This window comes from Poeciliopsis prolifica, unplaced genomic scaffold (genome assembly GCF_027474105.1).
Source record: "Poeciliopsis prolifica strain line A6 unplaced genomic scaffold, Auburn_PproV2 SCAFFOLD051, whole genome shotgun sequence".
In the NCBI taxonomy this organism is placed as follows: Eukaryota; Metazoa; Chordata; class Actinopteri; order Cyprinodontiformes; family Poeciliidae; genus Poeciliopsis; species Poeciliopsis prolifica.
In genome coordinates, this window is record NW_026562426.1 from 1583808 (window position 1) to 1597413 (window position 13606).

Consider the following 13606-nt stretch of genomic DNA (forward strand, 5'->3'; position numbering starts at 1 on the left):
AAATTCTACAACTTATGTATCAACATAAAAGTTACTATTTTATTCCTGTTGGCTGTTTAACTAAAGTAACTCCAACAGATCACCTTGGATAACTTTTACCAGCAGGGGGCAAAATAAAAATGTTCTGCTCCTAAATGTAAAATGTGTTCAAAGTTAAGACATTATTGAACAAATTACAAATAAACACATTTAATTTACTGAATTTATTTTGGTGTTTCAGAGGAAAAGGGGCTGAATGCAAAAGCACAACACAGTTTCTACGGGTATTTAATGCAATTCTAAAAATAATGTGGCCGGCCCACAGCATTTCCTCTTCAATCTAACACTCTGTCTAACCAAGTGGAAAGTTTCACCGTCTCAGAGGCGTTCAGGGGCTGCATAACCACGGAGACCCTGCCTCTTTTAACACTTCTGTTTTGATAAATGCAGCATCGCTCCGCTGTTCGTCCAAACCAGCCAGAGCGTCTCTATCATCACCAACATCTGGTCACCATGAAGGCTGTTCACATCCTCCTGCTCTGCATGCTGGGAGCCGCTCTGCTGGCCACTGTCCTCTGCAACAGTAAGTTCACCTGCAGACGATGCTTCACCCACCAGCTGATGATTCAATTCTGTCTTCTTTTCTGATTTTGTTGTGATTTCTTGAGCAACGACAATAAAAGGAATTCTGATTCTGACTCAATTCAAAATCAAACTTTATTTACAGATCCCAAAGGTAAATGAAGTGTTGTACATCGTGTTCATTTAAAATTGTTCATTCACGGTGTTATTTTCAGATTCAGGTATTCCAGAGGACTGCTGCTTTGAATTCTTCGGAAAACCAGTGAAAAAATTCCTCATCTCCTGGTATTACAAGATTGATTCTCGCTGCCCCAAAAGTGGAGTTGTGTAAGTCCTGATAACTGAGTTCTTGTTATTCGCTGAATGTGAATTATGCGTCTTTATTTCTGACTTTCCTCAGTTCTATTGAAATCAAAATTCATTTATTACTTTTATCCATCTTTTGAGAAAAATGTCTTTTCTTTCAGCTTAATGACACTTAAGGGACGTCCCATCTGTGCGAATCCAAATCAGCCCTGGGTGAAAAATGTCATGAACTATGTGGACAGAAAGACCTTGTAAAGTTGCTGCCATCTGTCCTGATGGTCCAATAAAACTCATTCGACAAAGCAATAATGTTTTCAGTATCAGAATTATTCTCTTTCAAATAATCAAAGATTTTGCCTATAAATGTAATCATTGTTGACGTTTGTATCATTTCTTTTGGAAGCTTTGTACATTAACTATCATACATCAGTGACTGAAACCATTCAGATTCATGTTGATTTGACTTTTTCTTTTCTTATTGTTCTGTTTTCATCATTTTCTCTAATCAAACACAAAACCATCAAAATTGTTTCCTTTGGTTGTTGTAAGTTTTCCATTTTTTGCTTTTGCTCAAAAATAAACCTGACTAATCAAATGGTTCTGAGTTTTCAATCTTTTTTTAAACGTTTTTTTGTGGTGGTTTATTTCTAAGTACTAAGACATGGAAGTAGATAAAGAGGAGCAAAGGTCAACAGACCGGGAATTGAACCTGCAACAGCCACATCAAGGACTAAAGCCTCCTTAAGTGGGTTGAGCTTCACCACCACAAACCTGAGATATTAGTCCTAAAAATGATTATATAAGTTATATAAGTTTATTTCAACATTAATGTACTGTAGATACAGATCCCTTTTAAAGTCACAACTATATGTAATAAAACTCAATATTTTATTCATGTTTGCTGTTTAACTAAAGTAACTCCAACAGATGACCTTGGATAACTTTTACCAGCAGGGGGCGAAAGGAAAAATGTTCTACTCGTAAATATAAAATGTGTTCAAACTTAAGACATTATTGAACAAATTACAAATAAACACTTTTAATTGACTGAATTTATTTAGATGTTTCAGAGGAAAAGGGGCTGAATGCAAAAGCACAACAAGGTGCAATTCTAAAAATACTGTTAGGATTTACTTGTTTCATACTTAGTATTTATCTCAAAATAAACAACTGAAATAGAGATCTGTGATGGTGTTTATGTCTTCAGCTCACTGATACTCACTGACTTCATGCTTTTTGTGGCCGACCCACAGCATTTCCTCTTCAATCTAACACTCTGTCTAACCAAGTGGAAAGTTTCACCGTCTCAGAGGCGTTCTGGTGCTGCGTAACCACGGAGACCCTGCCTCTTTTAACACTTCTGTTTTGATAAATGCAGCACCGCTCCACTGTTCGTCCAAACCAGCCAGAGCGTCTCTATCATCACCAACATCTGGTCACCATGAAGGCCGTTCACATCCTCCTGCTCTGCATGCTGGGAGCCGCTCTGCTGGCCACTGTCCTCTGCAACAGTAAGTTCATCTGGAGACGATGCTTCACCCACCAGCTGATGATTCAATTCTGTCTTCTTTTCTGATTTTGTTGTGATTTCTTGAGCAACGACAATAAAAGAAATTCTGATTCTGACTCAATTCAAATTCAAAGTTTGTTTATTGATCCCAAAGGGAAATGAAGTGTTGTAACATTCATTTAAAATTCTTCATTAACTAGCGGTGTCATTTTCAGATGGAAATGGTCCTGACAACTGCTGCTTTGACTTCTTCAAAAACCCGATGGACAAAAAACGAATGTCTTCATATTACAGAACGGATCCTCGCTGCACTGTGGCTGGAGTTATGTAAGTCCTGATAACTGAGTTCGTTATTCTCTGAATGTGAATTATGCTGCTTTATTTCTGACTCTCCTTAGTTCTATTGAAATCAAAGTTCATTTATTATTGTTATCCGTCTTTTGACAAAAATGTCTTTTCTTTCAGCTTAATGACACTTAAGGGACGGGAAATCTGTGTGGATCCAAATGAGTCCTGGGTGAAGAAAGTTATGAACTTTGTGGACAGAAAGACCATTTAAAGTTGCTGCCATCTGTCCTGATGGTCCAATAAAACTCATTCGACAAAGAGATAATGTTTTCACTATCATAATTATTTTGTTTCAAACAATCAAAGATTTTGCCTTTAAATGTAATCATTGTTGATGTTTGTATCATTTCTTTTGGAAGCTTTGTACATTAACTATCATACATCAGTGACTGGAACCGTTCAGATTCATGTTGATTTGATTTTTTTCTTTTCTTATTGTTCTGTTTTCATAATTTTCTCTAATCAAACACAAAACCATAAAAAAAATTTCCTTTGGTTGTAAATTTTCATTTTCTTGCTTTTGTTCAAAAATAAACCTGACTGATCAAATGGTTCTCAGTTTTCAACCTTTTATTTAAGTTTTATTGTGGTGGTTTATTTCTAAGTACTAAGACATGGAAGAAGGTAAAGAGACAGAGGAACGTGCAGCAAAGTTCACCAGACCAGGAATCAAACCTGTGACTGCTGCGTCAAGGACGAAGGCCTCCTTAAATGTGTTGTGCTCCTGACGTCTGCTGCTTTGAATTCTTCAGAAACAGCATGAACAAAAATTTCATCAGTTCATATTACAGGACTGATGCCTGCTGCCCCACACTGCAGTTGTGTAAGCACTGATAATATCTGTGTTTTATAAAGCCTGAAATGATAAGTTCTGACTTGGTTCAACTCATTTTAAAAATGAAGCTCGTACGCCGCATCTGTGAAGATCCACAGGAACTATTAGGTAGTAAAGATTGTTAATCGTCTGGAGAATAAAACCCTGTAAAGGAGCTGCCGCCATCTCTCTGCCACCATCTTTAACGTCTTTGGTTCTCCCTGCTGCTTCCTCTGGCTTCTGTTTCCTGGATCATTACAGCAGCATTCCTCTAGAGAAGTCAAATAACTTCTGGAGGAAAGAATGATGGTCAGAAAAGACAAAACTTCAACAATTTCACAAAAACAACAGATAGCAAGTCAAGGTGAAGCTTTCAAAACCTCAAAAACTAAACAACATTTAGCAGAACGATGAACTGATACCCAACATGATACGTTTTGCTCAACGTGTGACTATGTGACTCAGCAGGGACAGTTTGTTCACCTCGACTCTCCTCAAAGGCAAATAAATCATATTCAGAGGGACAAAAACAAAAGTTTATCTGCATTTAGGACAAACACTTTGCAGAACTGAATGACTGATGATGATGATGATGATGATGATGATGATGATGATGATGATGATGATAATGTTGAAGGACAGCAGCTCTGGAGGATGAGACCTGAGGCCGCTGGTTGGTCAACAGGCATTAAGACTCAACTGTCTCAATAGGAGAATAATTTGTTTCCCTAAAGCTGGACGTAGGGTTGTCCAGGTCTGATGGTGTGTGTGCTGTGGGAGTATTAGGTGCTACTTAGGCTCATGAATTTCCCTATGTGGGTATTAATAAAGTATTGGTCTGTCTGTCTTTCTGTTTATCTATTTAGTAACAGGCATTTCAGTAAATGGCTGAAATTGGTTGTCAGTGTGATGAGGTTCATCACATTGAGTGGGAAGGTGATGTGGTTTGGTAAAAACGTTCAAGTCACATGTCAGAGCTGGAAAACACCAACTGGTTCTGACTAAGATGTATTTAACTTGTTTGGATAAAGTAAATGAATGTTCCTCTATTCAGATCTTTAAGTTTTAAATGTAACTTCTTGCAGAAACCTCATATCTACTGATCTATGTGATTTTCTAATCTTTTCATCTCGTCTTTCCAAAAAAGTTGTTTATAATCCTGAGCAAAGTAGAAATACAGATTAATGTGTTTTTTTACTTTTATTTTAGATGAAACCAACAGATACAAGCAGATCACTTTAGAAAACATCAGAAAACAAGATCAAATCTAAACTGGTTTCCAGTGAGGTTAACCCGTCAAGATAAGGAAACCACTGAAACAGTCAGATAAATGTCTCTGGTTCATCAGAACAACATGCTGAGCCTCCAGAACGCAGCAAACGTTCAAACGTGAGGCATGAAACAAAGCAAAGGAAGGTGAAGGGATGAGCAAGACGTTCACTTCAAGTCCTTTTCATCCAGATGCCTCATCATGTTCTCAACCCACAGAAGATTTGGATCCACGCAGATGTGACGCCGATTCAGTTCTGTGACCAAACTAAACAAAAAGGAAGGAGATTTGAAAATAAGAATGCTGCCAACACTTCGTTGTACAAGGCCAAGAGTAATGTCGATATGAAACATCTCTAGTAGTTTTAAGCATTATTGATATTATTCTCATAATAATTTCCCTGAGAGAAAATTCTACCCAATTATCTTCTTAGGACTTGTTGAAAACCTGACTGACATGAACCCAGTTTGGAGTTTGAATTACTCACACGACTGCAGGCTTGGGACAGCGGTGATCAGTCAAGTGGTACATGCGGATGGCGGTTTTCCTCATCTGCCGTCGGTAGAATCTGAAGCAGCAGTCGTCGGGTCCAATTCCATCTAAGAACAAGAAGGTCACATGAAACGAATCGTCCGTCAGCCTGAAGAAGCGGCTGCGGTCCGGCTGTGGTCTTACTGCTGCAGAGGACTGTGGACAGCAGAGCGGCTCCCAGGATGCAGAGCAGGAAGACGTGTTGGGCCTTCATGGCGACCAGATGCTCCTCCGGAGGTGATGATGATGATAATGAAGACTTGAGTCACGTCTGGGGGGCATCAAGGTTCAAAATGGATAGGAGGAGAAATGAGGTGTCAGTGGGGTTACAGTAGGAGGGCTTGTGGTTGTGAAGACACTGCATGTGAAACTTTCCACTCAGTTAGAAACGACGGTGGAGGGCAGAGGGAAAGCAGCCGCGGTTTGACCGATCCTGCATCCGTCGAGCAAGATGTTGACGGAGCACGGCATTGGCTCTTACTAAACAATGAGAGAAACAACACAGAGATAACATTGAGGTTCAAAAGTTGCATTTACTTTCCTTTTTCTCATGCTTCTGGTTTGAAAACCAACTCAAAAGTCTTGAACCGATTCCTGATCAGGTTTACTGAGAACCAACACGACTATTTCACAACAAAAAATGAACTCAATCTGAATCAACTTCATTGTCAGAGGCAATAAATTTCAACAAAGTTTTACTTATTAAAACTATCTTTCTACATTATAACTGGGCCCAACATGACAGAAACAAGGACTGAACTGCATACAGAAACCGATAAGTACTCGGACTCCCAGAATGCACTTGTAAAACGTTATTAATGGCCAAAACCAAAGCTGCTGTTCAACAATAATTCATCCCAGCGTTGTTGTTGATCATTTCGAGTCTTGACCAAACAGTCGCAGATTATGTTGGTGGTTGCAGATTTCCTTCCATTTGCATATGATCTCATTCGCAGTGGCTTCTTGGCGAACCTTTAAAGTCAAAGTTTTATCTCTATCCAGTCTGGATGTCTTCACCACACATGGTTTTCTTTCTGTGGTTGCCTTGACCTTGAAATGAGACAACGTAACCCAGCTTGAATTCAAACGGAAGAGAAATTTCTCAGAGGTTCGTCTACGGAGGAACAACTTCCATGTATGCGGAAAATGAGGCTTTTCCACATGACTGATTTAAATGAGGGAAATGACCTGAATTATTCAGTTTACATCCATGATGCAGCCGTTCAGATTTTGGTTCCGGGTCCTTGATGCATACTTTCTATACATCTCAAGAGGAGCATTATGGTGAAAGCTGTACTTGCTCCACTTGCCAAAGTAAATTTGTTGGGTTGTGATGAGAAAAGGTGCTTCAGCAGCAGGGAGATCTGCTGCCGACGTCGAGCTCAAGCCGTTCATGGACCGAGGTTGGAGTCGATTCATCTAGGATTCTTGATGAATCCTACACAGGGCAGGCATCGGACCTGGGTTATAGAGAAAAACAACTGAACTGATATTAGTAAGAGGGCATTTAAATACGCCGCCCCCTCAGTCTGGAATGACTTTCAGCGAGTCTAAATTGATAGAACAATTGACACTCAGTGAGCTGAAAGCATTGCTGAAAGAACAAGTTTGATGGTTTATACTTTGATGCCTTTGAAAGTAGGATACATCATTGCTGGGATGTGAATGGTGAATGCTTGTAGAGGCTGCGGTCATAAAGGGTTGCTCTTGAAAATGAGATTGTGAGTTTCCTTTGTAAACATTCTGAAATCATCTCTAAAGTTTGTAGGAATGTCATCATGAGAGATCAAGAAAAACTGTGACATCCTCAAAGCAAATTAAAGAATGAGAGTCGATACAAATTACACAAAGGCATATTTCTAAATGCACATTAACACATTGCGGTGCAACAATCCATGACGTTTTTCTTTCTCGGTAAATTCCACCTGTCTGTCGTAGTTCTAGGAAAAAGTGACTGACTAGGCAAACGTTAGCAAACTGAGTCATCGTCCTGGTTTGTCTCGTTTGTAGGCAACATTTGCAATTTTGATGACCAGGACATTTTTATTAAACAACCTGCTTAAGTCGAGCCCAACTTAGTGATCACTTTGTGATCCAACGTCCTTTTTCCAAATGGAAACCTAAAGGATTTCACTTGGAAACCAAGAGTTTAGAAAAAGGGTAGTTGCACATAAACCTCGTTGGTTGGAGTTGAGAGTGAAGTTTCTGAAGGTTTGGGGAGCAGTCCACCATCTGCAAGGACATTTTAGAGCAACCTTTGGTTCCTTCTGTAGACAAGATATATAGAGATGCTGATTTCATTTTCTAGCTGGGACTTGGTTCCCAGCCCACACCAAAAAGTTACCAAAAGCTGGTTCAGTGGCCAGAAACGGTCATGACCCGAGTCTTGTAGAAAACCTTTGGTGTACGATCAGAGATTCTCTATAAAGGAAGAGGAAGAGGAGAAGCACCAACCCAACAATGCAAATGATCAACTCAGGCTAACATTATACCGCAACAGAACCACAGCCTGACCTTTATCGTTACCAAAGTGTCCAAAAATACTTTTCACAATCAAATTTTTTATTTTATTAATTTTTTTTACACACATCTGTAGATTTAACAAAGACTCAAAAAAGCAGGAGGGTATGTATAGCTTTTTATTATGATAAAACCATTTATGTACATTTTCAAGTGAAATACAGTCGCATGACGGCCCTCAGTCTTCAACGGTACTCGAAAAAAAAAAAACTCCGAAAGTGACTATAAAATAAAAATAAAAAAAATCAATCTGATTAGTGAGCAAAGGAAAATGACACTTCTGCTCGAGTATTTGTGTGTGTGTTTTAAGTGCAGTGGATTAAAGGAAGGACAGGTAGTGTTGATTGATAACACCAGGTTTCAACTTTAATGTAACATGTTAGAAACCAACATCTTTGTGCAATTACCTTCTTACCACAAGCACACATCACAGAGAAAGGATCGGCACGGCAACGTCAGTGACAACACAAAAACAAACTGTGACTGATGACATGAAGAGATGATGCGAGGCACAACTCAATGCAAAGGCTGACATGTTTGTGCAAAAAGCTTTATTGCAGTCCTGTGTGGTTTTTAAAGAAAAACCACAGTGGAGGAGTTGAATGGTGGGTGGTGGGGGGGAGGGGAGTGAGGTGCAGACAGATGATGATGTGAAAGCAGAAAAGAAACAGAAAACTGACTAAAGACAGCCAAAAGATGTGTGAGAAGAATCCGACAAGTCAGAACCGATTTTTGGTTTCAAGTCATCTCAAGACTTGGGTGTACTTCGAGAGCGTGGTCCCACTGAGAGGAGATTTTCACCGAAAACAAAAGTAGTTTCACGTAAAAAATAATAATACAAATCAGCAGCAAAACAACCAAGAGGACACACTCATTTTATCCACAGTTGACCTTCAGATCCAATCAGATTTCTATGCTTTCAACCTGATTAGATTAAAAATGGGGATTAAAAAAAAATACCAAGACAAGTTTCAATACGTTTTGTTGTTTTATGCGGAACCTTAAGGTGTTACTTTAACTTTACGGATGACAGCAATGTCAATGCAGGTGTCACCTGGTTATGACGGGATGACACGTTTACCACAGTGTGAATCCACTGTGAAGGCCACAGAAGACTGACTGAAGCAGAGCCAACATCTGATCCCAACATCCAAGACATTTACAGTCATTTGAATGCATCCTGCTGCGCTTTGGAGCAGCAGCGTTTAAACCAGCAGCAGCCGTGTAGTGTGTTGACGTGTGTTTAGGTGGGGGACAGTTTCTGGCATTAAGGCAAGTGTGAATTCTTTTTTTATTCACACTGAAAAAAGTCTAATTTAATAAAATTCCAGGCTACATCGTTCCCTCACTTTTGAAGACAAATTGGCTGGAAAATCTCTGGTTGTGACTGCAATCCGAGCCAGACTTTAGAAAGACCAGGGCTCTGAGATGTGTGGGCAGAAAAACAAAAACAAAACACTTTTATGTTTGTTATGTATATTTTGTTTGTATCTTTTGTACTTTCTATCTTTCTCAAACATCATATTGCATATTAAGGTCATAGATTAATTTTGCATGTGGTGTTTTTTTTTTCCTATAAATTTAAACTTCTCAGATATTTGAAATGAATGGTTTTGGGATCAAAATGGAGTCATCTGCAGACATACAACAGGACCTATTATGGTCTGTAATTTGCATGAGTTCAATTTCTTTTGCTATGGCACCAAAACTGGCTCGAATCCTGGGGCCCTTGTACTTCTACATCCGGCCCTGACTGCAATAATCTATTGTGTTATTTTACAGGAGGAATAAATGTTGAATCTTAACATTTCTTGTTTTAACTTGCATACAGTGGAAAGCCATGTCTGTATGGGTTCTTCAAAATATATTGGAGCCTGTGCCAAAAGTGGGAGGATCCTGTTCCAAAGGTGGGAGGAGCCTCCCCAATGCAACTTCAAGATCCAATATGGCTGCCTTATGTAAGAAAGTGCTAAAGGAAAATGCAAGAAAAACAGTTTGTTGGGAAACTTCATTAATTCATGCGTTCATGTTCAAAAATCAATGGCATGTTGCAGCTTCAGACATAAACTATACTTTCTATTAAAGCTCTTAAATAGTCACCATCAGGCCCCGACGGCTCCTTCTTGAAGTTACAGTATCAGCGAGGCAGAACTTGCACATTCTGAACTGCTTGAGAATCCGGAGTTTATTTTACTATCACAGCTATCATCTGGACAAATTTTAACGCAGACGAATAAAATGTTTCTTTGATCAAATAGTGAATCAAGTAAACCGGTCCCGTTTCGACATTTAACATGTTCACACACCTCTCACTTGCTGAGGAGGAACTTCACCACAAGCCTTCATTTCCATTTTATATCTCGTCACAGTTCTGATAAATATTAAATAACCGCACAAAAAGACTTCACACACCAGGACACTACAAAGCTGAAATGTACCATAAACACATTAAAAGCATGAAAAAGAAATCAACATCTGCAGTGTTTAGACCAACTTTTCCACTTTTTTTTTTAAGTTAACCCAGTTTCATTGACGCAAAAGTAAAAATAATTTCCCAGGCAGCTTATACGACCTCAGTGAAGAGTTTTCATTAGTCACATGTTGCAGAGTCATCATGTGATCGAGCTGCAGCTTCGTGGATTTTAAAGCGACAGAATGGAATGATTCAGAAAACAAGCCTAAAAAACACACACGCAGAACACACCATGAGGAAATGATAAAAGTGCAAACAGAATCCACTGGCCACATTTTAAACAAGCATGGTGGTTTTGAAAGCAAAAGGTGGGAATTAAAAATGAGAGTGATGTTCCCTGACTGGTACACATCTAGAAGAAGAAAAAAAAAAAAGGTTTGTGATGCTTGTCACTGTAACCAGAGGAAGAAAGAGACGAGTGGATCGCGGTTCAGGTAGCCGACAGCAGAGGATCCGGGGTCAGGTGGAGGGACTGGTGGAGTAACTTCAGTGGTGCCTCTGTGGTTTCCTCCCCCCACCAGAAGAGATCTGAGTCAGCCTGGTGTTCATGACAGTGGGAGTGCGATACATTCTTCACCGTTTCCCAGCTACAGTTTCCAGTTCACTGCTGGGCTTTATGTTGGGTGTTGGGGAGAAAAACAGGAAAATAAGGCCTCGTATTCCTTTCACCTCCCGGTGCTTCCTGACCGGCAGACCCTCCTGTGGATGCTGGTTTAGGGTCTGAGCGGCGACACGAAGGAAAGCTCCGACTCAGCAGCTACGGTAATTCACTCCCACCACAAGCTGATGGGAGGCGGGAGAGGAGAGGGTGTCTCTGTCTCTTTCAGGTGCAGGATGCTCTGAAAGCTGGAGGGGGTCTGAGTGGATTAGTGTGTGACCTTCCCTCTGACCTCAGCTCAGCGCCTCGGCTCCGGACAGCCTCGCTCCAGATTTCTTCTGCTCTGTCAGCGTCTGCAGGACCTGCGAGGATGGAAGGCAGCAGAGGCGTGTTTTTACTCTCTCGCTTCTCACAGGCAGCATGAAAATACGAAACAAAAAGCGTTCAAACGCCTCAAACTTTTCTAATTGTGTCTCTAAAATGCTAAAAATAGTAAAAGGAGTAACAGACAAAACATTCAGTTCAAGAACACTTCAACCCTAAAGGGAAATTGAGGTCCCAGGAGGGCTCTCCTGTCTGTGTTGCAGTGGTTCCAAAGAAGCCTCTGACTGAACACTTAAAAATCTGAAATGTATAAATGTGTGAAAAGTAGAGAGTGCACCAAACAATAGAATTAACGATGCACGATATATTGGCATCAATATCGGTATCGTCCAAGAGACATACAAGTATATGGAGGGTTTACTGACGCATCCAGGAAGCGTAGTCAGTGAGGCAGTATTTTTCATCATGTTGAAATGTTGGGGAAAATATAATACAATATATCGGTAAATATTGGTTACAATCCATAACAGCGGTATTAGATTTTCACATCAGTGCATCCCTAAACAGAGCTTCGCATTCCAGCAGGATAACGACCTTGAACATACAACTAGAGCTACAGTGGAATGGTTTAGTGTAAGGCAAATTCAAGTGCCAAAACAGCCCAGTCAAAGTCCAGATCAAAATTAAATGGGAATGTCTGACAAGACTTGAAATTGGTGTTCAAAGATGAGCTCTATCCAGCCTGAGCTATTTTGGGCAGAAGAATGAACAAAATTCTGATTAAATTTTTTTTTTAAATGTCCAAAGAGAGTGAATCCTTTTGCAATGCACTGTGAAACAGACCCCAGTGGACGAACCAGTACCTGGGCCCACTTCCTGTTCCGGCTGGTCATGTGAATGGCTGCAATGTGCTGGAAGAGCTGCTCAGGGGGGATGAGGTCAGGCAGGCGGGTGAGGAATTGAGCCATGTGGATGAAGTCCATGGAGGTCAGGACGTCCTGGTAGAGGCGCAGCACGCCCAGCGCCGTGCGGAACAGGAACTCCTCGCTGTCCCTGCAGAACACGTCCCACACCCGGCACGCCAGGTCCAGTGGCAAAGACTTACTATACAGTGTGAAGATCCTGGGAGGAAAGAAAAAGAAAAAGAAAGAAGACAAAACTGTAAATGGCAGCCAAATTAAAACTGCATCTCTCTGCAAGAGACAACAGAGGAAGGCAATACTTTATTTAGGGGTAATCAATTCATTTACATTCATGATGTCAGTACTACCATCAGAATTAACTGGGGACTTTTAGACCAGGAATCATTGTTTGTTCTGAGTGATCAGAAAGAACTTAAATTTTAAATGGTGCAAAAAATTATGATTTGAACTCACTTAAGGCAGCTTGGGACACGTTTTTTTTCCTGCACTAGTTTGGGAGTCTGAACACAAACCATCACCGATTAAGGAAAACAGGAGCGATTTTTCTGAGGTGCAAGGTTTGTTTGGATCGATGGTTATCAAACTGCAAAGATCCAATTATCTACGACAGGCTGTATCAGGAGGTGTTAGCAGTCATGTCTGAAACTGACAACTTTGTAACTTGCAACATGTTTTCCTCATTAAGCATTTTCATTAAAAGTATGAGCAAAACTTTCAACTCTGTTAATGTTGAAAAAAGAAAACAGTTTTGCAGTAGCCGTGTTGTGCACAAACAGGGATGAATGAAGTGTTTCTATCGCAGTTTTGCAAAATGCCTGAATTTCAACACAGCTAAAAAAACAAACAAAAAAAACTTTATCCTGGGTCAAAACCTTTTTATTGTGACTTTTTTGAAAACTGCCGTTGCCATTCGGTGCATTTGTTTTTGCAATTCCGAGTTGCACAATTCTATGCTCAATGCAAACACAGCCAAGGATGAAAATTCAGAGTTTGTGGTTTGACACCTCAGTGTTTATATTGGTGTTAAAGACCTCATTAAACAGTGTAATAAAAAGTGTACATTCCACTTCTCTAGAAGAGAGACGGAACAAATTGACATATGACAATATCGACCAACGTTATTTTACATTATTAATTGCAATATGACATTAAGAAAAGGGAAAGCACATTTAAAAGTGCACCCTCCAATGGAAGTGAGATTATTGCAAGTGAGAGTGAAGAGAATTTCCTCTAGTAGAGTACAGACCACTAACACAGACCCATGTGCAAACTGAGCCCATCCTGTTTTCTCAGAAACCCAGTTGAGGTTCTAAATGTGACCCGCAGGCAGCATGAAGTTCCCCTACAGCAACATGGAGCGCAAAGTTCACTCTGCATGCAGGTGAACACATTACCAGCTCAACATGCCACTGACGGAGCAACTGGAAG

At 40.2% G+C, this 13606-nt stretch overlaps 4 protein-coding genes across 7 annotated transcripts in view; 2 read left to right on the plus strand and 2 right to left on the minus strand.

Moving 5' to 3' along the window:
• The first annotated feature begins 425 nt into the window (after positions 1-425).
• On the plus strand, positions 426-1448 carry LOC129378231 (C-C motif chemokine 4 homolog). The gene is made up of 3 exons (XM_055058526.1): positions 426-562; positions 777-888; positions 1029-1448. Exons 1-3 carry the CDS (start codon positions 493-495, stop codon positions 1120-1122), a joined length of 276 nt encoding a protein of 91 aa, XP_054914501.1. The 5' UTR covers positions 426-492; the 3' UTR covers positions 1123-1448.
• A 797-nt stretch (positions 1449-2245) lies between these two features.
• LOC129378232 (C-C motif chemokine 3-like) lies at positions 2246-3269 on the plus strand. Its single transcript, XM_055058527.1, has 3 exons — positions 2246-2378; positions 2593-2704; positions 2843-3269. Exons 1-3 carry the CDS (start codon positions 2309-2311, stop codon positions 2934-2936), a joined length of 276 nt encoding a protein of 91 aa, XP_054914502.1. The 5' UTR covers positions 2246-2308; the 3' UTR covers positions 2937-3269.
• Positions 3270-4838: 1569 nt separating this feature from the next.
• Positions 4839-5704, minus strand: LOC129378230 (C-C motif chemokine 7-like). The gene is given in 3 exon segments (XM_055058525.1): positions 4839-5076; positions 5297-5408; positions 5485-5704. Coding segments are annotated over 3 exon segments (432 nt in total). The 3' UTR covers positions 4839-4976.
• Positions 5705-8200: 2496 nt separating this feature from the next.
• The window catches only part of tbc1d14 (TBC1 domain family, member 14), a 36034-nt gene continuing 30628 nt past the window's right edge, over positions 8201-13606 (minus strand). For all 4 annotated transcript variants that reach the window (XM_055058518.1, XM_055058519.1, XM_055058520.1 and 1 more), the window contains 2 exons: positions 12119-12377; positions 8201-11293 (listed from right to left, as the gene is read on the minus strand). In XM_055058518.1, the coding sequence (XP_054914493.1) occupies positions 11225-11293; positions 12119-12377 (328 nt within the window). In that variant the 3' untranslated portion in view covers positions 8201-11224. The remainder of the gene's footprint in view (positions 11294-12118; positions 12378-13606) is intronic.

Excerpts from the sequence above, each read along its gene's own strand:
- LOC129378231 (XM_055058526.1), top strand. The coding sequence starts at position 493 with ATGAAGGCTGTTCACATCCTCCTGCTCTGCATGCTGGGAGCCGCTCTG. Across the intron at positions 563-776 it reads GGCCACTGTCCTCTGCAACA|ATTCAGGTATTCCAGAGGAC; the intron begins GTAAGTTCACCT and ends TGTTATTTTCAG. Across the intron at positions 889-1,028 it reads TGCCCCAAAAGTGGAGTTGT|CTTAATGACACTTAAGGGAC; the intron begins GTAAGTCCTGAT and ends CTTTTCTTTCAG.
- LOC129378232 (XM_055058527.1), top strand. The coding sequence starts at position 2,309 with ATGAAGGCCGTTCACATCCTCCTGCTCTGCATGCTGGGAGCCGCTCTG. Across the intron at positions 2,379-2,592 it reads GGCCACTGTCCTCTGCAACA|ATGGAAATGGTCCTGACAAC; the intron begins GTAAGTTCATCT and ends TGTCATTTTCAG. Across the intron at positions 2,705-2,842 it reads TGCACTGTGGCTGGAGTTAT|CTTAATGACACTTAAGGGAC; the intron begins GTAAGTCCTGAT and ends CTTTTCTTTCAG.